Consider the following 26949-nt stretch of genomic DNA (forward strand, 5'->3'; position numbering starts at 1 on the left):
TCAGATTTCTTAGCCAGATGACAGATAGTGGGCGCCTGATGAAATCCTCTTTGTCTCCTTGTGAGGAACATTCAGATGTTTGTTCGAGAATTAAGACGTTTGCTTGCGCGTGAGCCGATTGAGTTCCTTGCACATATCTGCTTCTTTTCTATGTGTCTAGCTAAAATGTTATTGTGGCCTGTACAGTTTTGGACACAGAGACAGCTGTGACTATTGTAAAACACTGATTCAATGACCAATTATTGAATCTCTAAATCGGAACATCTCAGCCTGCTGTGCGCGTCCTGTTTAGCTGATATGAAAACAACAAGGTCTTCTTCCTCCAGCCCTGTACGAGTAATTATTGTCCCCCCTGTCCTGATTGGAGGGTTGTTATGTTGACACAGTACTGTGGGTAATGGAGAGAAGGACCAGGGCAGGTCCTGATTTGCCCCCATTCCACTTCTCGATGGTACCCTGCCAGTGCACATGTCATCAAGTGGCTGTGACAGTTGTATAGGTACCCCATGGCCCCATCCCAGCCTCGCCTCCTGCAGGCAGACTTATTGTACTGCAATTTTGGCGAGCTCCTCCCAGTATGGCTTTCATAAAAGCACCAGGAGGTTAAGCTGTTAATTAGATACTGAAAGAGGAGGCCAGCAGCTTGCTGTTAAATTGGCTCTGCTTGTTTTTTCTTTTTTTGTTCTTATTTGGGGATTGACATCATTTCCTGCCTGATTTGGAGTCGTTGCGTCACGTCACAAAAGCTGGACTGAGCTCTTTAAAGGAGCGGGTGAAACGTATTTATATGGCTCCGATTAGAAGTGCACATTATGTATGTATAGCCACGCTTATCCAAATGTTCTTAATGAGAGAGACCCTGGACGCCAGTGGGGGGCTCCTGTGGACATAGGCCCAGGCTCGTTATCACCGCACAGGGCATTGATCTCTCTACCGCCCGCTCGCCTCTCCTCCCCCCCACACCCCTTTCAAAGACAGTGACTCGCACATGAATTATGTGGACACATTGATCAGCTGATTGAGAGCTATTGTTTAGAGCCCTGGGTCATTATTGAAGGAGGGATTACCCAACTCTTGTTTTGTGCGTGCGTATGGGAGAGTGTATTACTCAGCTCCTTGTCACAGCACATACTCCCCTTAGCTCACCTTAGACTTGCAGGGGCTACACAAATGTGCACCCACTTATGCACACACACTTATGCACACACACACACACACACACACACACACACACACACACACACACACACACACACACACACACACACAGAGCACATACAGCAGCCTACACAATCAACATGGCCCAAATGACTGCCTGCATTGATTGCCTTCCCTCTGCAATTATGTACCCATTGTTTACTTTCTAGCATCTTACTCATTCAAACGGAATTCAATAATTATTGCTTTATTTAATGTTAAAGTAAGTAAGAGTGGTGGGTGTGGAGCGTCAGGAGCTGTATCGTCTTTAAGTGTCTCCATGACTGCTCTCAGGCTACTTTGTTTCACGGGCGCATGTTAAGTCATCCTCTCCAAGGACACCTACAGCCATCCATCTTTACCTCGCTGCCCTTCCTCCCAACACAGAGGACCGTTTTGTTTCTCTCTTCCCTCCCAGAGACAAATATGCAGCTTGTTTTTATTCACCGGTAGCGATGGATCATTTCTATAGCGAAAAGGCAGTAGAGGAAGCAACTTACTATATCACGGGCTCTGAGACAGAGGGACAGAAAGGGGTGGAGGGGTAGCAGGGATTAGGAGGAGTAAAAGGAAAGAAAGAACAAGGGTGTGGATGAGGTTCAGGAAGCAGTAGGTAGACAGTTCAGGCCGGGAACACACAGCCCCCTTAAGCCACAACCTAAGTTTTAGGCATGTTGCAGCTTGCAGTGGCTAATTCAAAGCAGCCACCGCACTTGGCACCCAGTGGGGCCTCTGTGGTTAAAGCTGTTGTTTGTGTTGCTGGCAGAGAGGGAATCGGAGGCCGAACTGAGAGCTCTCCCTGACACCAGCCACTCTGCTGTGCTGTGCTAAATAACCTGCTTACATTCCAGGGGAATCCCAGAGTGCAGATATATGAGAATCAAGCCCCCGACAAACCTCTGCACGTTTACAAAAACACTGCCGCTGTGAAGAGAGAGGTCATTACACTGAAATGTTTTCCTTCTCAAGACCCTGACCCCAAACTTAATCTTTATCATTAAAACTATCTGATTTGAAAGTCAACTTAATCCGGGGGTCATTACATTCTGCAGTGGACAGCATGTTGACACCTTTACAAAGTGCCAAAACTATTTATACCAAATATATACATATACACCAGAGTACCTTGTGTACTATTGCCACAGTTGACACGCAGCGACTGTTAAACCATATACGGGTGTTGTCTTCTCCCTTTGGCGAAAGTGTGTTTTTCAGCCCGACAGGCACATTTCATTGTCTCCATTCAGAGTGAATTACAGTTACCTCATTGGCCATGATTGATGCCATGACATCACTGTCTTTGAAAAACAAAGGTGCTGCTTGACTTAATCCAACACGTTTCAGGCCAGAAACTCGTTTTAGCATTTTCAGGTGATAAAATAGAGAATCCTGCCTCAGATTTTTTGATTTATATGTAAAAAGAGACAGGTCCACTCTATTGCAGTGCATGACTTCAGGTGAGAATAGGAGTTTTATAACCGGTGAAAGCCTACCGAGAAGAACACGTCTATGTGCACACAAAGACACACACACACACACACACACACACACACACACACACACACACACACACACACACACACACACACACACACTCCAGCTCTCAGTGCCGAGAATCAGCGAGACAATTACAAAGCAATATCCAGGCAGATACTCACTGGCTCTCTCTCACAGAGGGAATTTGGCAGCTCTCTTAGAATTGATAGCTATTTAGCTCACAGATAGTCATCTGTTTTAATGCATTAATTTTGTATTAACAGCACTGCCAAATTTAATGGTGGAAATTAGGGTATGATCATAATGGTATGCGGCTGTGTGTGTGTCTGTGTGTGTGTGTATGTGCCTGTCTGAGTGTGTTTATGAGTTTGTGTGTACTCTTTGTATCTATACTTTTGTATGTGTTTGTTGCGTGCACATGCTGTATTCTATGAGTCCATGGGGAGCTATTCTTTGGAATTACCGGCTCTCTGTCTCCCTTCCACCCTTCCAGTAATACCCACCTCCATCTTGTGTGAGCCGGACTCTCTCAGCAACCACACTGGTTTGTGTTAAAGGTGCACTTTTACTTTGCATTTAAGTGGATGGAAATGCAGATGTATGCAGTGCTCTGGGTGGGTGGTGAAACTGATACAGGCGTGCATTGCCCACTCAGAGAGCAAGGTGCACTGTGGAGTTGTGAGCCAGAGGATGGGGTGGTGCCCACACCGCCCCTGTCCCTCTTTACCTGAAAAAGCATAGAGTACTGCTGCAGCCTCCACAGAGAGAGACAAGGTGCTCCAACGAAGAGAGGCTTGAAAAACCACTGCTGATTTTTAAACTGTGGAAAGTGTCACGGTATAAAACAGTGTTTAGAACTGGACTCTCAGCAGAAAATGCAAATTAAAAGGTGATCTGTCTCATATAGATATAATGCGGTGCATTTTTGGAAATATATAAAGCAAAGGTAATTAAATCGGTTGAAGGTTCGTCTTATCCATCTCATTTTTTGCACTTTCCTCATGAAATAATGCAACATAAATATAGAATTTCAAGTCACATTCAAGGCACCTACAATCCATGTGCCACTGTGATCTTATCTGTTCAATCAGACCACACACACCGTGCCTTCACCTGCACACAGCATGTCTCCCACACCCGGTTGCTGTTGAGTGCATGACTGTATTCTCGGCAGTCCCACACTTGTATTATCTCTTATTCGACTGCTGTAAATTCCCAGACAGTTCAGCGGTATTGAACCAAGCCGGCTTCCCCCCATTGTGCTCCACAGCTCCCCTCTCGTCGGGGCCTCGACAGGGCTCCTCGAAACCCCAGAGCCGGGCCCGGCAACTCCTCCCAGCTCGACATGACTTTTTCATTAAGCCGCCAAATTCCTGCACTCCAGTTGGAGGTGATTTATCAACTAGGGGCTTCATTGCAGGTTCATAGGAAACAGACATAGGCCCTGTCTCTTGCATTATTATGTTTCAAATTAAAAGTGTGTATGCATGCGTGTGTGCGTGAGTGAGTGAGTGAGTGAACGAACCTGAGAGGGAGATGAACTGCAAATATACCGTGTCCATACTGCAGATGTGATGTGATACTTTCTCACACGTATGATTTCAAAGGAGTCCAGTGAGAATCCATATTTGAAGAAAATTGTGTGTGAGTTGACCAGGGGTCGTTCTCTGGAATACTGAATGAACAGGGACCCACCCCAATGGTCATTGGCTTGATCTCTTACCCCGTTCACTGACTGCAAAATACCCCAGACTGCCTTGGGTCACAGCCAGTGCAGGGATGGTGAAAGTGCTGGTTTACAGGTGTAACCGTTTGACATTGTAGACACAGCTACAAGCACTGGGGCCGGTCGGTTTTGGCCCTGTTAAGGCCATCTTCCTGGATAGTCAGGTTTACAGTGAATTATGGCCATTTCTGGGGCAGCCAGTCTCAAGTTCACTCCTATATAAACCCTGTGGTTTTTATGGGAAACTATAAAACTCTCAGACTTTTTTCTCTACCCCCTGAGACCAGCTTTGAAGTTTTCGGTCAGGTGCTGTCATTTCTTTTTTAAACTTGTCTTTTCGTAGATTTTTGCAGCCTTGAGTCATTTGCGGCAAGAACTCTCTCTTTTTTTTAAATTAAAGACATCTGCTATGGCTAAAAGCAGGTTGCATGATGGATTTGGTGTTATCTATAACTGAATCAGTCTCTCAGGTTTCGCTCTCTACCTTTATTTCTGATGCAATATTTGTGCACAGAGGAAAAGGAGGGGAAGGAGGTGGAGGGCTCCCACAATATCCAGCAACACCTATTCATGACATCATGGATGGCTTAAAACGAGGCGAGAAAGGAGAGCACACAGAGACACACAGCCTTTTACAATCACCTAATAACTCTATTACACCGAGCTGTGGGGCTCACAAAAAGGAGGAGAAAAAAAACCCCTCCTGTTCCTTTTCCTGGAAGCGATGTTTTAATGCACATTTTAGGTGTAGAAGTGAGAAATATGAAACCAACGAGAATGAAACACAATAGCTCAGAAAACCCCACAGCAATATTACAATATTGCCAGAAAATTAAACATTAGGAGAAAGGGACAAGGGCATTTTAGGGAGGCATAATATTGTTATGACTTTTTTTTTCACCAGGCTGTCAACACCTGATTTCGAAGTAATGCGGTTAAATGTCTAATGTTTCCATTGCTTTCACATTGTGCAGCCAGCCACACATGGCATCCAGTGCAGGAGGGGATAGTTCAGTTTCTTTTTGAAGAATGATTCAGTTTTCTAAACCCTTTTAAGTGTAAGTCTGATAATACAAGGTAAATGACCGCAGGGGCATTTATGCTCTTTAAATGCAGAGCTGTATATATCCTGATTCAAAACACTGACCCACAAAACCTGATTGACGCTTTTAACCATATGCAGAAGAGGAGTTTGCTTTTAGATATTGATTTATGCCATTTTCCCCCGTTGCATCATGCATGCTGGGAAATCTGAGGTGCTCTCACTCTTACCAATTTAGCGCGTTCAGGCTGGCGTCACGTTTCCATCAGGGCCGATCGGAGCCGATAAAAACCTGTGTCTACAGCAGAGTCATGTGACCCGGGAGTGAATGCCGATTGTATCCATTCCCATTGCAGACAAAAGCTTGATGTTGGTGTCGGTGTTTTTTCCGACCAGTGGAAAAGGGGCTTTAATGACATAAGTAATTAGCTTCTTCTATCTGCAGGTTAATTTCCATCATTGCATTTTACCTTGTTAGAAATGACGTGGACAGCATGCTGTAGTCGCCTCAGCATGTCTCACCCGAGATATGAAGGCCGAGGAGATTAGAGTCGAAAGAGGGAAACTTGTGGTGATTGACATCGATCGCAGCCACAGATATCCGCAGCGAGACTCCAGAGCTTGATATAGGAGAAGCACATGCCTGGTATGACACATGTGGCCATACTGAGACCGGGGCTTTTTATTGTAAACATGCAGGAACCATCAGTGTGAGGCTTCGGGGTAATGGTCAATAACCCTGTTGCTCACACCAGGCCCTGCCATATTGTGTTGGCCTTGCATCATTGATTGAGCCATGCAGGAGGTAATTAGACTGGAGCTCTGTGGTGTGACAGGAGGTTGTGGTGGGAACGTGTCACTACCGGGTGCTTGGAGTGTTGTGCCAGTGCGGAGGGTGGGCTGGTGACCAGTGCTAGGCCTGCCGTGGAGTCTAGGAGGAAGTGCCGGGGGTTGACAGGTCAGTTGTGGCGCTGATTTCCTGTCCTCTGAAGGTTGTCCTCCTGTTGAGGAATGTTCCCGTCTCTCTCAGAATGCGCTCCGTCCCCTCTTCCTGCCTCACCAGCGGCTGACTTCGCCTCTCTTTCTCTATAAGAGCGGGGATTTAACTCACCGTGATCAATATTTAGTATCCCATGCGTGAAACAGGCAGATGTTTGGAGTTTCCTTTTCAGAGACGGGAGGCTTCTGTTGAGTGAAGGGGATCAATGCTCCCTTCCGTCTGTGAGGCCGTGGACCCACAGCCTCTGAAGGGTGGCTGATGCGATTCCTGCACGCGCCCGGGGCCCCTGAGGTTTGCGTGCCTCGCAGGCCTCCCCTGTCCTTTTAGTCCGCCGATACAGACACTCACGCAGGCAGAGTGCGTAGTCCAAACAGTTGTCCTGGAGTGGAAGAGGTCTGGATGTTAAACAACAGGTCTTTGATTGGGAATTGATTTGTTCATTTGCCAACTGTGCGAGTGAAAGTGAGTCGGTAGTGCCTAGCCAGCTATATGCCATCTACAATAACCTCTTTTTCTCTCTTTTCCTCTTTCTCTTTATCTGTCCTCCTTTCTTTCTCTCTGTCTCTCGCTCTCGCCCTCTCTCTCACTTTCCCCTCCCACAGCACCTGCAGCAGCACGAGAACGCGGTGGAGGGTGATGCCTGCTACTACCATTGTGTGCTGTGCAACTACTCGACCAAGGCCAAGCTCAACCTGATCCAGCATGTGCGCTCCATGAAGCACCAGCGCAGTGAGAGCCTCAGGAAGCTTCAGCGCCTGCAGAAGGGCCTGCCAGAGGAGGAGGAGGACCTCAGCTCCATCTTCACCATCCGCAAATGCCCTTCTTCAGACACAGGTCAGGACCTGCCCCTGTGGCCCCTCTCTAAGTGTATCTGTATGTGTGTGTCTCCTCTCTTCTCTCTTGATCCATCCATTCTGTCTTTTACACACACCCAGCCAACGCTCAACTGAGACACTACAGGGTGGAATTGTCAAATTTTGCGATCACTGTTGATCATTTTACTTTCTCAAATTATTCTCTGGAATTGAGATAAATGGATGATGTGTAGAAAATACGACAAGATATAATTTAAACTCAGGTTCTTGTTATCGTTGTTGCACTTTTGCTGTATTTGTTTGAAAAAAATAACTTAAATAACTCAAATACCATTATGAGACTAAAATGTACATCACAATTTTAAAACAGGAAGAACCCGCAGGAATAAGTCTGATTTTATCATTGAAAAAACTGAGTGAAGGTCTAAAAGATTGTGGGGTAAATTCATGAGTAATAATTTTCCTGCTGAGCCGGCTCTTCATGTTAACACGAGCTGTCCTTTTGGGCCATTAAAGACATATTGAGACTAAAGAGGAAGAGGAGCTGCAAAACAGCAGCAGCTGCAACAACAACAAGAACCAGCGAAAAACAGACAACAGCTACAACAACAGTAGCATGTCTGAAACAAAGTGGCCTGACTGCTCATTTATTATAGACTGATTTAGAAGAGTGAGCTGTGGTCAATTAACACTCTTTCCTAGCACAGATTTGGTTTTCTAATCACTTTAACTCCTGTGCCCTGACAAAGGGGCTCTATTGTGTTCCCCTCCAAGAGGGAACCATTCCTTCCCTCGCACACATACTCGCTGTCTGTGTTCTGTAGGGGGAGAAAAAAAAAAAAAGGGCCAGCCTGTGAAGATGCTTTGTTCCAAGGAGGCAGGGATAATGAACCCAGCGGCCGGGAAATTGCGCAGAAGGCAGTCACAGATCTGAGGCAAATCATTAGAGAACATATTTAGCTGAGCAATTAGGGACAATTAAGCTTTCTGCTCGCTGCACTCCAAATATGTTAATGACTACAGTACAGTGGACAAACGAACATGCAAGAGGGGAAGGGCCATTTAGGTTAAAAGGGTTGGGGGTTGGGAATTCACTCTTGTGCGATCAGGCAGGAGGAATTGTTGTCCTGTTTGCAGATAAATGTGTTTATCTGTGTTTTGTTTTCTTTTTTTGATTGGGCCAGATGCCTATGTGTGTGCCACAGTGACGGATCCCAGCAGCAGGTTAGATAATGAGCCTGTGCAGCAGGGCTGTGTGTGGGCAGCATCACTGAACATACACACGCACGTGCACACTCTTGCACGCAGACAGTGGTTATACTCACTTCTACCATTTCACACCCCAATTGCCTCATTGTCCACGTCATAGCTCCGCCCCTGCAACTGGGCTGAACCGCTCTCTTCTGTGTAATGTTTCATTTCCTCCGCGCTGGTTCTTCTGTGGCACACAGCTCTTTTTGTGGTTGAGGCACAGTTGCTAAAGTGGGGGAACATTCACTGGCTTGTTAAAACAAAGTTGCCCCTGGATTTCTGGGTCACCTAGACAGTAATTCCTTTGCCTGCTGCTGTTCTGTGATCCTATGAGAGGTTCTCTGCTGGAGTGGGATGCTGGGCTCCATGCCTGCCCGGGATTATTCCCAAAACATATGAAACCTGGTCGCAACTATATAATCAAACACATGATTACAACATTAAACAGAACGGTGGTTTTAAATGGGAGCATGACAATATTTATATACAATTCCTCCATTTTGGACAATAATGTCTTTAAGCCCATGCTCTTTAAGTGTAGCTGACTGTTCTGGTATGTTTTACACTTCATATCTTGGCATGTTAATGCCCCTTATGAGGATGCAGCAAACATATACTGTGGAGATTCTGTATCACAAATCTCCTGTGGGCTGGACGTGGAGCTCGAAGAAGAGCAACAACAGCAGAAATGAGGTTTCTTTCCAATTACAGTAACGCAGGGATAACAGGCCTGCATTGTTTTAATTCACGCTCAAAGTGAAAATGTGCTGCTCAGGCATGTTGCCCTGTCGCCCCGCCTCCATTTGTCTTCTTTAACCCTTAATCTATGGGGAAAGAAGGAATGCCTCAGAGGGAAGCCACACAGCTCACCGGTGTGTAGAGATCACTGAACAAAGCCGAGCACGGACTTCAACCATCGCACCGGCTGCAACAGTTCTAGTTGTAAGGGTGGCAGGTCATTACTAGGTGGCAGGTATACACGGAAACTAGCATGGGAGGGGAGAGAGAAGATGTTAAAACTCCCCTAAAATGTTCACGTGTGAGGACAGTTGGTCTGACAGCATGAAGACAATATATATTTTAGGTTTAGAGGTTACAGAGAGGAAGTAAAAACCTGTCGCCATGTTGATGTCAAGTGTGGGGGGTTAATGGCGACTGCTCAGCTGACGACTGTCATCGCACAGCATCGGGGCGCACGAGAGTCCAATGCTGTACACGGAGAATAAGAGGAAACAGTCAGGAACGAGTGTAGAATTGGGGGAAAGGCGTTTGGGGAGCTGCTGCGTGTTTGCTCGGGTGACACTTGAGCGTAGGATGACCCTATTTCTTATGAATGATGTTCACCAGGGCATACAACTCAGTGACACATTGAGGTTTCTCATTTCTTAACATTTAATCAACTCAAAAGTTATTTCTTGAGCATAGAATGGAATGAATGTCTCCAAAAAGGACGCCCCCTCTGCAAGGAATGTTTTCTCTTCATTTTGTGTGTGTGTGTTAGAGAGAAAGAGAGGGTTAGGTAAAATATTGGTATTTTTCCGCTTTGGTGTACGTGTGTGTGTTTATATGTATGTGTAAGGACGAGGCAGAGATGGAGAATAAACGTGGCTGACAGTGTGGATTAGCTCCTGCTGTAAATCCGCCTCAGTCACAGATGGCAGGCCCTTGATCGCTGGGCTGTGACGGCTTGGCTCTCGTCGCAGGAGGAAATCCCTGTCTGTGAGCCTGGAAGGCTGGGAAGGAGAAGGCTGGGGCCGCCTGGGCAGCCACCACTCATTGTCTCCCGTCCTGTTTGGACACAGGGGCCTGAGTATGCCTCGGCTGAAGTGCAGTCTGGGTAGGGGTTATCTTTACTTTGATTCTGCAGTTGTTTCATCCACCAACGTGTAAGCGGAACTTAGGCCCCACTTTAGATCAGCATTACTTTTAATGACCAGTTTGAGAAACTGGGCAGGGGGAGCAGTGTGCATTATTAAATGGAAATGAGATGGAAGGATGCATACAAATGACTGCATAATAGTGGTATCCAATATGAGATCCATTGCTTGTTTCACTAAAAGGGGTGCGCGTTCAGGGTCACACACCTAATAGCAAGGCCTGTCCTGACAACAGAGGCATTCCTCTTCCCTCCCCACATCCCGCCCGCTCCCATCCTGCCTCATGCATAATTCTTGAGACAATCTGAAAAAGCTGGAAAATGGAATGTGACACAGAAAAATGTGCCAATAGAGCAAATAGGGGAAAGTCACTCATATTTCCGGGTTTCCATTTACACCATGCAGCTCAAATTGAGATTCAAAAACTGCAGACGGGATGTATCCAAATCATCGTGGCTTTACCTTTCCCTGCTATCTTACAGAAGTTATTTGCATGTCCAGTGGCGGAGCTAAAGCTTTTAAAGCCAGGTCAAATCAGAGGTGAGCCGGGTCACACTCTGATGGCATGCAAAGGCCATGGCCCGAGCTTTTGCCCCCCACAGGCTAGAGCAAAACAGACGGTAGCCATTTCTGGAATGTCCTCTTTTATTCATGCTTGTTAAAATGCAAAGTAAACCTTTCCCGAAACAGGATATTGTAGCCCCTAACCACCAGACCCATTCTACATGCCACATAATGGCCAATCTGAAAGTAACTTGTATAGACAGACACTGCTGCAATGCGCTTTTAATAAAGTCTGTTATTGCCCTGTTGATGCAGAGTGCATATGAGGATGAGGGCTGTGCAGGCCTGGATGAGCAGGGCCCCAGAGGGCCCGCAGCTCAGGCAGGCCTCCGTCAGTCGCCTGCCTGCTAATCCTTGTCCGAAGGGCATCGAGGAAGCATAGGAAATTGTTTGCTGCCCACAGAACGTGCCAGGAAATTCATAAATACATTACTTTTCATTTTGAAAATATTACAAAAGACTAGACGTTTATTAAAAAGCCAAAATGATGGCTTTATAGATTTTCCAGTTGTGTATCAGCATTCATATGACCGTGCTGCACTAAGTAACAGAAGCAAGTCTTTGCTTCCCCTGTGCCCCCTGCTTCACGGACAGACTCACTATGAATTCCGCTGCTGGCTCATCCTGTAATAGCAAAGTGACCAGAAAGCCGCCACTCTATTCTGGGATTGGCTGTGAATAAAAACGTCTGGTGTCCAGATTTTTTACTACCTCCTGACTGAACCCTCATTCTGTAAATACTGACTAACTTTGTCCTCAGGCTGGAAGGTGGGTAAAGTCTGGATCCTGGTTTGCCAGTCTGTCCAATCCTCCAGCATTAGAAGGAGAAGAAAGGCAGTATGCAGTAAAGGTCAAAGATTTTACTCTGTTGACAAAGATGCTGAAAGAAAGAGATGATCAGAGAAGTAATACATTCCATGAGGACAGGCTGAAACATGTGCAGCAACAAGTCCCCTCTCAAAATTACGGTTGTAGATGGGGAGACAGTCCACCCGGTGTGTGCTCTGTATGTTTTTTGCCCTGTGTGTGATTTCACTGTCAGTTATGTCATGTGGGTGCAAATGCGCAATGGATTTTATTTTGCAAACTCACACAGCCCGTAAATGAGAACGCACATAGGTGTCCGCAGCGAGGACCAGGCCGTGTGTGGGTGCGAGAGGCTCTCCCTGTCATCAAGCCCATTTTCAGAAGAGAAGGGCAGCACATTATAATATTGGTTTCCCTCTCTCCTGTCATTACCAGACACTCTCCTTGAAAGCTGATCCAAAAGATAGACAGTCCATCAGGAGACAGACATCTCATTTGTACTTACTAAACGTGTTAATGAGTTCTATTTTCAGGCCTAGAGGCTCTGCTGCTGGATATTGGAGCAGAGGTGGTGTGAGGTACTGGATTGCAGGATCAGGAGGAGCGAGGGGAGGGAGGTAATGAAGTAGCCCTGCTGCCCCTCATGTCACTCACGTGGACTGACCACAGCCTCCACAGAGGGTGTCAGTCAGGGCCGAGGGCGGGAAGTCTGTGGTTCCAGTCGGATCCAGACAGTGTAGGAGGGAATAGATTAGGTGACAAAGACACAATCTCCATGATGGGTTTAATTATAGCAGCAGTAATGTCACAGGTACATGAGATGAGTGAGAAACAAGTCCAACCTGATTCATATGAAATGCATAAGATAGAGCGGGGCTTTGTTATATGAGAATACGTATTTTTGGACAGATACTTCTCAATAACTAACAGGACTCCAATGCCTCTCATTATCGAATCAACTGTGGTTCGTTGTCTATGTCAGTCAATTCAGAATTGGCCTATTTTCGACACATAATGAACCTGTTGCTAAAGTTGTTGTGCTACAGTGGAGACGCACCTTTCTGCACTTTCCTGCTAATGTGTAGTTGTGTTATTTTATTTATTTCATAGGTTTTCTGCATCGCGGCCGACTGAAATTTCCCCCTTAGGTGCACATTATCATCCCACATTCAGCGTGCTCTCATCTATGATATTGATTGTAGTGCAAGTGTTTGCCAGGTGGTCCAGAAACCAGAACCAATAAATTGTTAAACACTTAGATCGCTTCATTTGTTACTATGTTTTGGTATCGGGCGAGCAGCGCTGCTCGCTGTCAGGATAAGGCGGCTCAATTTCACCATAGGCAGAATCAGAGGAGAAGCCGGGGTAAAGTTTGGGAACTATCGAGTCGAGGCTCGGAAAGTTTTAGTTAGCCATTTTTATTATGGCTGTTTGTACCCCCCAGAGAGAGCTGGTGGATCAAAGGGCATGATCTGTGCTATGGATGAGTTCACCCCGGCTCCAGCAGAGACGATTGGCCTCGCTGACAGCAAAACAAAACCAGAGAGTGAAGGATGCTCTATCCAGCAGCAAGTTGCCCTCACACTCTGAAGGCTCCATTAGAATAAAGGCAGATGAAACAATGGCGGGATGAAAGCACAGATGTTGTGATTCATTATCCACTCTCAGATAGATAGGCATGTGAGCCGAGTGTGCAGAAGTAAAAGGGTGTTTGTGTGTGTGTGCATGTGTGAAAATAGCATTCTATGCTAAAAAATATACAAATACAGGATAGAATACACATATGCATCCATGTTTTCGGTGCATTAGTGAAAAGAGTCCCCTCCAGTGCCTCAACCGCATCAACTAAAAGCAGCTTGGGCAGATGGCAGCAATGAGAGAAGTGCAGAAATAATTCAGTAGTGAACCTTTCTAACCTTTACCTGTGGGCGTGAACGCCAGTCATTGATTCACACTGTGCTTGACAGTAGCACTACACAGCACCCGAGGAGGGTGAGAAGAGGGTGGATGAGGATAAGTTTGGTGAAAAACACAAAAATATAATGTGAGTGGGATGGAGGCTCTTCTGTATGTTGATGTGTGTGACATTAGAGGGAGCTTTCCACAGGTGAATGCTGGGAATTATTCTGAATTTCACACAAATATGTCCCCTTCTGAGTGTCATGGTAATCATCCAGTTGTTCTTGCATATCCGGCCAACTAACAAACGGACAAACAGACAAACAAACAAACGCAGATGAAAACACAACCTCCTTGGCGGAGGCACTAATTATCACACCACTTTGCATGTGATACCAGGCCACAGTGGGCTGCTATTGATCACAGATCACTTAACTGCTTCCCTGAAATGTTGCAGTAGACCTGATGCACAGCGAGACAGTGGGTATCTGTATCTGAGTGTTGTGAAAGGCGCCGCGGCTGATTAGCACATAACGTAACAGTGCGTCTAGTTGTGTGTTGTCCAGCAGCGATTGTGTTAATGCTGTTTGTTGAAGAAAGGAAGGTTCGGAGGGAGTCAGGCTCGCGGCCCGACTCTGTTGTACACGATGGGATGTCGCCTGTGCAGCGACAGCCTGAGACAAAATACTGTTTGTTTTGTGACCATCTTGGACATTTTCACTCAGAGTTATGGTGTCCCTCCTGGTCCAGTGAATGACCTATCCCTCACAGTCTCTCTTTGTCTGGCTGGAATCGCCGCTCTCTCTGCCACTGCTGTTTTATCAGTTGGCTGTGGATTTGTTCCTCCCACTGTCCATTCGGAGGAGAGCAGCTCGGTGGAGTATAGTAATGGATGATATTTAGGTTGGGGGAAATGAACGAGGAGTCAGCCCGTTGGTCCTCTAAGTGAACCCTGCAGTTTAAAGAAACAACAACTTTTTTTTAGCAGTATCCCTCTCAAATACCAACACACATTTTCATGCTCTAGCAATAATGTTGAATTACTGAATCCCTGTGTGAGTTTGGCAAGACATGCATCGTATGACACAAACATGGATAATAATGAAATATAAGTTTGTCCCTTGTTTACAGACTTAACTGCTTATTGTATTAACACTAAAAACAGTAAGGGGCAAGTCAAGTCAAGAGTAAAACAAAAAGGGAAACATTATCTGTTTCTGTGTTGCGTTAAACATTGCCTTCAAAATGGTTGCTGCATATTTAGTCATTTTATGATTTCTAAAGCATTGCTGTTTTTATGCATTTATGTTTCTTTACTTTTTTTTCACATACATTTGCGGATCCCTCTGGTTTTCTTCTTTTAAAAGAAACAAAATTAGCCAACATACAGAAAACCTGACCCTGACCAATCTGAGGCATTAAGATGAGTAATCCACTGTTTAGAAAAGCAAGCAAAGGTCAATTTTCATGCTACTTGCTCAGGAAGCATAGAGAGGAGCATATCGAGTCAATTCAGCTGCGCTGCACAGTCAAGAGGGTAGGACATGCTATTCGGTCTCCTTTCTGTGTTGGCCTACGTTAGTGCTGTTATAAAACATTTCCCAGTTTCCTCTCAGGAGGAGGAGGATTTAGTTTTTCATTTTAACTTGTAGTAATGTTACGATATATGTGCTGTAGAAAAGTGTAAAATACACACATCTATGTCTGTTAAGAAACATGCATGTTGTTAATCTGTTCATCACATCATCTCAAAGTTAAACTGAAGCTTCACGGCTGCTCGTGCAAATTAGTGTTTGTTGATGAGTCATTAATCTTATGATTAGCAACTAAAATCCTCATCCATGTATTTGATGAGAAAAGACAAAAAAATATGAAGCAGTTGCATATTACTTTATGCAACATAAATTTGTTCACTAATGAAGAAATTTATGTTGCATAAAATAACCTGAGCCTTAATCATTTTTAAAACCTTCACCACCTCTAGTTATACTTTGAGGCAGCCCCTCGAGGCAAATCTGTGATATTTGGTTATTTAAATAAAATTTGATTTCACTCGACAGTATGGATACCATGGGGTTTTATTTATAGTCCACAAAGTATGAAATTAAATTATGTCCATGTCAAAAATGCCCTTACGTATAACGTTACTGTAGCATGGTTTTACAAAAAAGCCCACTAGGCCAATAGTCTAATGTTTTACTTGACTTTACTTGATATTTATCTATCGTGAAAAAAACTATAAAAATGGGTAAATATCACATAGGAGGTATACCATAAAAATACCATTTGCAGTACAAACACTTTACGGTAGTTTAACAGTTTATTGTTTTTTAAATTACTTTGAAAGACTTTGGTGCATGATCGTCATCACATTTTCTCCTCACTGTCTATTTGCAGAAAAATATACCCTTGTTTTTAATGTCTTAAAGATGTGTTGTTTGCTGTAATGTGCAGTGAACATTATTTTCTTTGAAACACTCATGAACTGTTGGAGGACACGAGATCTGGTTTAAAGTCCGGGCTCCGCTCTCTTTCAGCCAAAGAAACAAATTAACCTTAGTTCCTGACGAGCGAGGCTTCTGTGGAAATGAGTTTTTCTCATATATATGTAGAATATTCCAAGCACTTGAGAAAGCTGGGTCGGGGCACATATTTGTGTGAGCGGTGCAGAATGGAGAACACAGTGGATGTGTTTGAATCCATGTCACAAGTCGTTGACAGTCGAACACACAGGCGAACGCTCGGAGGCTTTACTCGATTTAAGGTGGCACATGAGGCCAGTGTGTGGCAGCCAGAATTAGGAAAAATGGCCTGTGTTTTTGTCATGTTAAACCGGGCAAAAGAATCTAATTGGGTGGGGGAGAGTGAATGGAAATGCCTTCTTTGTTTAAGGGCCCGTTGCAGTCACTTTGCAGGAGCCATTGTGCATTGACCACAATAGCATTAGCTTGTGCTCTTGTTCTGGGCTCCTCTTTTCTCCGGCGCTCTGCAGTCAGCTCCTGTCCGTTCCACTCTGTCTCCACGCTTCACCTCCACACTCCGCCAGAGCTCAGGACGGGAACTCAGAAACATACCCCCCACCACGGGCACCTCCACCCCGCTCCCTTCCTGTCCTGCAGTAACCCGCCATACCCGTCCTCAACCCCGCCTGCTTATCTACACTATTAAAAAGATAAATAAAGTGAAGGAAAGACGCCTTTTTTTTCTACTTTGTGTTTAGTTTTACGCTTGTCACTCTCCTCATAGTTTCGCCCTGAGAAGAGAGTCTTTACATTTTTCTTGTTATCAGTTTGAAGAAATCCCATCATTTAATGAGAAATTATTAAAATTGATCGCTCCGTGAGTTCAGACGTCGCTGCCACGAGGTCTTGCAAATGTGCAATGAATGATTTGCAGTCATGGACATGTCTGGAATCGTGAAATAATAATGGAATATTTAATCATTTCTAAGTTATTTTTCTTGTCATGTGTCACCATCGGCCGATACAAAGCATCGGCGAATCGCACAGATTATTCAATAGACCTTAACTGAAACATAGAAATTAACTTTCAATGGGCAACCGCCGGAGTGTACACCAGTACTTGAAATGATTCCTCTCAACAAGCGAGGGTTTCCTATTCTTTTATCTAAAGATAGAGACCATCTTTAAAGTAGTGCTCCAACCGCACTACAAAGATGAGCACTTAACTTTCATGATGAGCAGGCCAGAGCTATTCTTACGTTGCTTAGTGACCAAGGCTGGGATACCAATAATCCATTATAAAGCATAAGACGTAAAAAATATATTGGTGCTATTGGTATGATATGGAAACTCCTAATAAATATGTGTTCTAAGTATGCTGTAATCAGCAGCCTAGCTAAGACCTAGCTCAGAGCATTTCCCTGCAACAAACCCATGTGCAAATTGTATAACAACTAACCTCAGTATATTAAGTGCACTGTTAATGGCCTGCTGCCTTGTGAAGGTGTAATCATGCATGATCAAAACCGGGCCCAAGTTACTAACCTAGGAGCAATCTTGTGTGCATTAAAGCGTCCTTTTTTTGTTCCAGAGGTCATTCATAACTTGGTCGCGTTGTTGATGTACAGTGAGAGTTATTGATTGATTAATGCATTAAGTGCTCACAATCCATTAGGTTCTGTGAAAGGGACTGGAGAGGAGAATTGCTCTTTCTCTCACTCTGTATTTTCACCTCTCCCCGTTGTTCAAAGGCCATCTCTTTTTTTCTTTTTTCTTTTTTTCTTTGCTGGCAAAGTTTAAGGGACAAAAGCATGAATATCTGCCAACTAATGCATTCAAAAGAACATTGGTTCTCATAAGTGTCAGTTCAATTACCCTGACAAGCTTTACACGGGGTTGGTCTCACATTAGCTTTGAGCCCGTCCTGACCCAAAAAGAATACGATGGGCATTGACTTCACCTCCTCTGAAACGGGCTTCGCCGTATGAAAGAATGGAAACATTTCTTTTGTTTAATTCAGAGAAGTAGACATGTTTATTCTGAAAAAAAAGTTTATGCCATCTGCTACCTCGCATTGAAATCTAATCTTTTTGGGGAGTGGCAATAAACCATGTCACATTCAGTAATATCTCAAGCCTCGCCTCTGTTTTAAGATGATTTTGTCAATCCATTGGCTAAGTCAGAGAAAACACAGATGTGCTCTTTCTCTCTCTCTTAAAATCATCTGTACCTTCTCCGGATGGCTTCCAACGAGGACAGGGGATCATCGGAGTGCAGACTACTTAATGACAAGGAATAGGAGACCTTATCGCTCAGGCCCTAAGAAGGGAAGCCTGTGAAAGAGGCCTGAGAGTTAGTCATTACCTCAGAAACATGGGCTGCATTAGAGATTCATAACAGTGTGCCATCTCTGCACCTTTCATCTCCACCAGGGCCAGCTCCATTAGGATCTTTTATCTTTGTGCTGATGGCTGCTCTTGATAATGGGGCTGCCGAGAAATCCCAAAAAGTAAAGACTCAACTCTGACACTGTTGGCCCACCCTTTTTTTTCAAGAAGAGCCACACGTCTGAGTACAGTAGAGGATATACACAAGTGTATTTGCAGTCTTCAACACTGCCTTCTTTTTTAAAATAAACTGGTTTTCCATTACTGATCTAGTTAATGGTTTGTGGTTTCATGACATCATAGCCTTTGTTGTCCCTCATGCCCCGCCAAGACGCAGCCAACAATGTAAGAAAATTACCTCTTTTTTTATTTGTTATGCTCCCTTTTTTATTCATGCTATCAATCAGTGTGTCCCTGCTACACTCGTGTTTTATATGGTTTCATATGGTGGGGGTTTTGTAAAATATTAGCTTTATTCCGGCTGATGCCCCAATGAAAATGCATTAATGATATCCTATGCAAAGCCTCAACTTTGCTTTTGGGCAGACAAACACAACTGCATAATGTTATAGTAATTCATGCAAGCCAATGTTTTTCAAATGTTACAGTAATTATGAAGAATATTCTCACTTCTCCCCTACATGGCCGCAGCAGAGCAAATCTCATTTCCAAAGCAAAGCGGGAAGGAACACACCGAATAATCATTGTGTTTAATGCTCTGGTCATAATCCCAGGTTTTATGATGGTTTTCTAATGATTTTCTAATGATGTTAAATATTAGTAGAGAGTACAGCCATAATTTGAACACAGCAGTCGTTTTTTTCAATGCTCTATCAGCACACCCGATTGCAGCAACAATGAATATTGCACTGGGAATGAGATTTAGGAGCCATCCCTTTTGGTGTTTTATTTTGCCGTCTCCCCATCTGCCATAAATCCTCATTGCTGTGCTCTTGAAGCCTCCGCCCTTGCCTGCTTTCCCCAGGTGGGAATACAATTAGGTGCAGGGGCCATTTCATTCAGTGCCACTGTCTGTCCACCGCAGTCATTCGTAAAAAAAAAACGCTGGAGCTGTCCCAGCAGAGAAAACAGTGGACTCCTGGGAAATATAAAAAACCAGTAGAGAAGAGGGAGGAAAAAACTGAGGAAAACAGTGGAGAGATGAGCACAAAGACGGGCAAAATCTCAAGAATTGCTGTCAGAAGAGATACAAGCTTGGCCTCTGATGAGTGACAATATTGAGCAAAATATGTATTGCAGACAAAGGCTTTGTCTCCTTCCTGTGCCTTTTCAATGAATTACACCTCTCCACCCCCTACCCCCAGCTTTTTAATTAAATGGCTGCAGCTCCATCTCTCTATCCGTAGCTCCCCATTACAGAGGCTAGATAAGGGATTGCTATCTGTAGCATGTTAAGAAAGGCTGCTGGGCAGCCAAGCCTCATGAAATTTGTCACAAGATCTCATTTTCCTCATTGCCAGACGTGATGCTTATAATTGATGTGGAGGCAGAGGTAATTTATTGGCCGTCCGCAATTATCATCCCCTCCTAGCTGGGGGATGTGACTGCAATTTATAAGAGCGTGCGCGCCTGTTGTTGGTGTGTCTGGGGTTGTGGGGGGTGACATTGTTTCATATAAATTAATGCAAAAACATGATTCTCCTTATCACAGGGTAAGTGTGTGTATGTGTGTGTTTGTGTTTACCACTTAAGAATGCAAATCAATGATAGGCTTCATGTCATAAACAATATGGGGTCTGTAATTCAACCATGTTCAGTTTAGGTGTTGGTGGCTGTCAGTGCGGCAGCTGCACGTTCACACATAGCCAGGGGTGGAAGGGCGACCAGAAGCATGGGAGGTGAAGGGGAGGGGGGTCAGAGAGGGCGGGCCAGAGGGCCAGAGGGGGCTGGTGCTGCAACCCTTTGTCCACCGCTCCTCCTTATGTCTTTAGGGTTTGTTTTTCACATAGTGAAAACAATCACCCCATGGGTACATTGTTAATAATGTGTCTGTCTGGATAGTGAGACTCTCAAACTTAATGCAGTCAGTCATTTACCAGTGTTTTTAATCAATACATTATTCCTCTTCTTAACTTTCTACTTATATATTCAGAAAACAAAATTGCCACCATGATAATAGTGACAAAGTGAAGTGGAGGTAATAGAGGGACTCTCCCAGCGTAAAACAAAACTGAAATGGTCTCTTTAAATTCCATCTAATGAAATTTATGAATTTATACCATTAGTCAGAAATTATACTTTTTCACTTTGCCAAAATAATCTGCATTCATTAACATAGGAACATCATTAGAGGAATCAAGGCAGCACTTCAGCTCAAACATGAGACATTTCATGGATTCTTTGTACTGAAGGTAACGTGAACTCACCAGGCTGAGGACAGTCTACTGCATTCAGTGTTGTCCACACATTAATAATGACTGCATCTGTTTGTCTTCATGCACAATGTACTTTGTCACAAAGTGACAAAGGAAATACCACATTCTCTAGAAATGCACTTAACACATTATTCCAAGACCTTGTGATTTTGTGCTATTTGCTGGACAAATAAATATCTTCAGTTGTGAAATAAAGATCATTCAGGCCTTATTTTCTTTTTCATAATTTTAACTACACACACACCTACTAGTGTGATTGAGGGGCGACGTTTCATGTTCTTGTAGTGTTCACATGCTCAGCTGTGTAGACGAATAGCAGGTTTAGAGGTGCACAGATTTTCCTGTCGCACAGCGGTGAGCTCCATGGTCAAAGAGGATCGCTGTCCTGGTGGGGGGAATGAAGAAGATGAGGCCTGTCACCAGCAGCCACTCTGAGCATGCTCTGTTTGTCTGGGGAAATGGAACCTGTTTGTTTTGTCTACCTGCACGCCTGTTGTGTGCAGTTGCCAAATTAGACTTTCAAATCAAGAAGCCAGTGGGAGACCAAGACTCTAGTTTTCTCCTTCCCTTTAATAATCATCCCTGTTTACTCTTCAGGGAGTCATCTTTATATATATATATTTAAATATATATATATTTATATGTTTTTTTGTTTCACTTAAATGCGTCCTCTAAGCAGGGAGAGTGTCTTTAATAAAGCAAGCAGGCAGAGTGCCATTCCAACATGTGAATTGCACTGGAGAGAATTGAGAGATGGAAGCAATAGAGGAACACCGGGGGAGTGGGGGGGCTGCCGCCGCCGCCGCCGCACCCTTCATGCTATTATCTTTATGGCATAGCAAAACATGCTTGAGGCAATCAGCATGAAATTGTTAATTGCTCAGCCCACTTGTGCGTTGCTCGAGGGACAGGGGCCTTCAGGAGGTCCTGCATCATGCGAGTAAGGGGTGTCCGACTAACTGCCTGCACGTCTGCTCTCCCACACGACACAACGCAATGTCCAGCCAACGTGTTGTCTTCTCTTTCTCTCCGGGTGACCTTCACAGAAATACACCGGCACTCACCGGAGGCTCCCTCCACACAGTGTACTTAAGAATTAATTGCGGCTACAATAGAATATGGGATTGTTAAATGTGTTTTGTTTTAAAAATGCACAGTGTAGTGGGCAAAGACAAATTCTTTATCGTTGCAATGATTTTTGGTAAAGGATAAGAATTTAGGCTTGAGTGTGTGAAACATGGATTTAAGGTCCTGCCTTTGTGTGTCAGCCTGTGTCAGATTATGGTTTATGTTTTCTCAGTAAGCCACAGATGAAGTGACGACTCAGATAAGAATCAGAAGTGAACAAACCCAAATCCTCTGCAAAAAGAAACATGTTTCCGTGAAAAGACTCAGAGGGCACGAGGTCGACCTCTTTGTCCCGGGCATCACAGGGGGCACTATTGCTTCCAATGTGATTACATACATACACAATTCTAACACTTCTCCTGCCTTCCTCTCTCACCCTGTGGCACCAGGTGACGATACGTAAGACGTCTTTTCAAAACCAACACCACGCTTTTCTGTTACATGCTCTGTTACATGCTCAGTCAGAACGTAATGCCCCTCCTCCTGGCCTATCAGTTTTGTTCCTGTTGGAAGAGGAGTGGAAGGAGCAAGGTTACACAGGGCGTCATATTAATGGGGCCTGTCATGCACTCGGATCGTCTTAGGCGTGGAGGAGGATGAGCGCTCAGAAGGTGTTGTCTTCAAATAGGATTTCTGCAAGTGAGACATCCTCGTTGCGGTGATATCCCCCTCAGAGCAGCCACTTTCTTGTGGAATGATCTGTTATTAAGCAAATGAAGTGCTGCGGGCCCAACGGTAAATCCCTCCACTTTGTCATGGTGTGCTCTCAGTTATCACACCCTGCTCCCTCATTCATCCCTGATGTTCTACCAATTTCACCATGTTACACCCGGGCACAGCAGCCTTGTACTCCAAGGCGGTCGCCCCTTTTGGAGCATGTGTGACGCGTGAAGAGAGGAATCCAAGTAGTAATCAATGACTCCTCAAAAGACACATTGATCCCATATAAAAAGAGGAGGTTGGATCTGAGCAGGGTTTTTTTCTCCAGAGACTGAAGTTAACGTTCCGATGTCAGATCCAAGTGTAAATTTAAGGGAAGACCAACTGAACGTCAGATCTCATGTCTGGATTCTGCTTCCCATTTGCTAAGCTGGTTTCAGATGTGCATTGACCTCCAGATAATCTCCTGGAAATAGGAGAGAACCGACGTCAGCTGCTGCGGACATTCTCCAGCCAGCCGCCTTGTAAAAACTCTAATGTCCATATGAGCTCATGTGAGAAGACAGCAGGAGGAGTCACTGAGCGAGTGGGACGGACACAAAACTCAACAAACCCTCAAAACAGATACAAAATATATGAGGATAACAAAAGAGTGCCATAGCGCCAAAAACTCTGTAACTTATATAGTGAGCTTTTGCAGTTAGAATATCAACTGACATTAGTTTCAGCTTGTGTGACAGATACGCCTTCTTCTCCCAGCCGTCTATTGCATGAACGTTGCACCTCCTGTGTTATTTCAGGTTCTGTAATCCCATGAACCAGTCTTGCACATGGCCAATAGTTTAACCCGACACCCCAACATCAGATCAGTCACTCCACTGCGCAGCAACCCAGACTCAAGCAACAATTAGACAATCTCTTGATAAACTTTGGTTTGACACGGCCGCCCTTTTTTCCCCGGGCCGCCCAGATACATGATAAAAGAGAGACAGGGGCGATCGGACCGGGGGTGGGATAGACAGGCGGGATGGTAACTGCTTGACAGAAATTGATTACATTAATTGATATGCCAATATGTAAGCTTGTTACATCCACCATTGCTTAGGATGATGGCTAACAGGTCCCGGTGATCAATGGAACCAATAAAGGCTTCGTTCATTAATGAGCAATGTGGTAATTAATGTTATCCCTAAACCAATTACCTCAGGCAGTGCATCTGCAGGAAAAAGCGCAGCAAATAGTCTAACCAGGTTATCTCTGTTATACTCTTAGCAATTTACTCATGCAGCCTCTTTACTGCTGTGTGAATTAACATGGCTGTATCAGGCTGCGCTCTGGCCCCCCAGAAAAACATGTTGTCAAATTATTCCACAGGTTATCAAACAAATGCATATTCAGACCTGTATTTAAAAGACAACAGATACAAAGTCACGGCTTCCTATTCCAACCTAATCCTGTCCAACTTGTTTCTCCCTTTTTTAACTTCACGAGCTGAAATAGCAAGTGTCTGTGAGGATCTTTGTTCTCCACGTCCTCCTTCCTCTTCTTCTCTCAAACGAACTGCTGTGCAGAGGTGCAGAGTCAAAAGTTCAGTGTAACAAACCAGGGTGTGGGTTAATAACTCCAAAAGCATGTCAATATTACACCTTTAATTGTACGTTATGTGCAGTGCTGTTGATGTGGTTAAAAAAGCTATGTCGGTTCTTTGTGTCCACAGCCACAAAACCCTGATTGTCTTGACAGTTGCCACAAAGAGCGAGCAGACGAGTCCCAGCCCAGTAACAAACCACAGCTCTATCGCACAGACACACTGTCTGTACATAACTAATAGCAGGCTCATGAATCAATACTATTGTTTCATGCTTTTAAAGTAAGAATTGTCGTACCTGGAATTCATTACCTCGTTTATTGCTCAATGTTTTTACTCAACAGGGTTTTCTGCATTTAAGTGCATTGATACTGTTGAGGAGCGAGGAGGACAGTGTGACAAGTCTGGCTGTGGAAACAATAACGTGTTAAATGACAGTCATGCTGATCAGCCGGCCCTGCCCTCCATGTCTTCACTCTTCAACATTTACAGTAAATGTTTTCCATTCAATGAGCGTGACGTTGTGGCTGCAGTTGGTTTCGATTAATTGCGGATGCTTGTCTGAAAAATTGTGTTTTGTTTCATCTTGCCAAGTATCACTCCAGTGTGTTAATTTTGTTGTATGTTTAGTAATTAACACATGGCTATGTCTGTATTTAGGCTTGTGTATTGTGGGCACTTAGTATAATATGTCCATCAGTTACTTTTAGGGGAGAGGTTCTAAGGTGCTATAAAAACAAGATAATGGAGAAGTTGGCTTTTAGACTTTAAATATTCCTACCTAATCCGACTTAACGAAATAAGAAACTGAACTAAGTGTGAGATGATGACTTATTAGTTGGGACAAGCCCTTTAGATCAAAATCCAGTTCATGTAATGGGTGTTGCAGAAGTGCAGAAAGGCCCATCTGTCTCTCTGCCTATTATCCGAAGCCTTAATCGGGTCTTACAGCAGGGCAGGCTAAATAAACAGTAAGTAAGTTGTCTTGGGTAGAGGAACGTCAATGCCTGCAACTTGCTCAAGCCTTTGCTCTGAATGGTTCTGTATTGACCCCGCAGGACCCCCTGAGAATTCCCTAATTGAAAATTAATATTGAATCAATGCCGCGGGCCATTTGCATATTGATTATAAACATCCAGGAAGGCACCAAGTATGTCCGGGATCAATAGGGCCCTTCTGCAGCAGGCCGAGTGCACTACATCACATGGCAGCTGCCTGCTCCTGAGGTTAATGACTGCTGCTTGTTAAGGAGCTCTTGTCAGGTAGAATCCAGCTGCAGGGTCTTTTTGCCGAAGCGGCCAGAAGCTGAACTGTGGAGGTTTGGAGGGCAACACCTTCTTTCACTTTACCTTACTAGCGACAAGGAATCCAAGTTTATCTTTCTGCATAGGATGTGAGGACATCTTCGTTGCTCTTCCTCAAATAATGTTTCTGGCCTCTTGTTGGGCTCTCATATCTGTGTTTTCAGGCCTCTGTATCCCAGCTCTGAACTCTGACCGCTCCTTCACACAGACCATAAAGCTCTGCACTCATCTGTGTTTGTATCGTATATGTGTGCGTATGAGAGAGGATAAGGAAGGCAGGCTGATCAAAGATAACGCCCCTTCCATGCCCCAGAGGGAGAGAAAACAATATTAGGTAGATCAAAAAGGTCCTTTTTTTTAATTTGCGATGAAACTTTCACAGCATTACAAGACAAAGGAGACCCAGAATCCCCTACTTTAAGGCACTGATTAAGATTCAACACATACATTCTTCCCCCAAACTCCCCGTAATAGTTTCCACATGTTGAAGAGATGTGAAGAGGTGGAGGCAGGAGGGAAAAGGGATGGTACGGGAGAAAGTGGAGTGAAAAGGTTAGATGCTGATATAGGGAGGTGTAGAAAGAGATCTCCATCGAACCAGCGCCACTGGTAACAGAATCCCACGGAAACCCGACTGACTGGTTTAGTGGGAATGCCGAAGAGCCTGCTTATAAACTAATGGGGCTCCCTAAAACTGGATGATTCTCTGAGCCCACAGGAGACAGCAGACCTGGTGTGAAGCACATGTGAGAGCAGCTTATCCTCCAGTATATGAAAGGCAAGGTCTTGAATTAATGCGTCCATGCAGTCTGTCCGTTCTCCCCTCGTCACCGCCCCCACCTCAACCCACACCCTGCACTGGGAGCGAGGGTCTGGGAGTCGCGGATGGAGTGCCGGGCCCAGAGAACCAGGCTGCATCTGATTGCTTCATTACAGGCCCTTTCATTGACTTGGTTGCACTGAACTGATGAACTGAGGCAGTGGACAAGGCCACATAATAGGAAGAAATGAATTCTTATCACAGCCTTCTCAGGAGGCCACTGGTCCTGACTGGAGCTAACATAAGCCATGACTGAATGAGGAGGAGGGGGCTGTATCTGGGCCCATTCATGAGCCAGCAGCAGGCTGCAGACTGAGGACATGATGGAGCTTTAGGATGTTGGATCAGTACGCAGGGGAGGAACCGCGATTCCACAGAGGGGCCTATTGTTGTAGGCAGCTTGTTTTAATGATTAGTTTGGTGATTAGCGTTTGCTTTCTCGCCATAACTGACACCTACAGCCCAACATATTTTTTTTCCAATTGTTTATTCCAGCAAGCCTCAAGAGGCAGACCTCTGTTAGTTAGAG

The 26949-nt window shown here is 44.6% G+C and overlaps 1 protein-coding gene across 1 annotated transcript in view; it reads left to right on the forward strand.

Annotated features, from left to right (window-relative positions):
• Positions 1 to 26949, forward strand: part of zfhx3b (zinc finger homeobox 3b) — a 133626-nt gene that overhangs the window by 69053 nt on the left and 37624 nt on the right. Inside the window, exon 5 of the mRNA XM_062385771.1 lies at positions 7065 to 7296. Within this exon, the coding sequence (XP_062241755.1) occupies positions 7065 to 7296 (232 nt within the window). The remainder of the gene's footprint in view (positions 1 to 7064; positions 7297 to 26949) is intronic.

Source organism: Platichthys flesus, chromosome 1 (genome assembly GCF_949316205.1).
Source record: "Platichthys flesus chromosome 1, fPlaFle2.1, whole genome shotgun sequence".
NCBI classification, from domain to species: Eukaryota; Metazoa; Chordata; class Actinopteri; order Pleuronectiformes; family Pleuronectidae; genus Platichthys; species Platichthys flesus.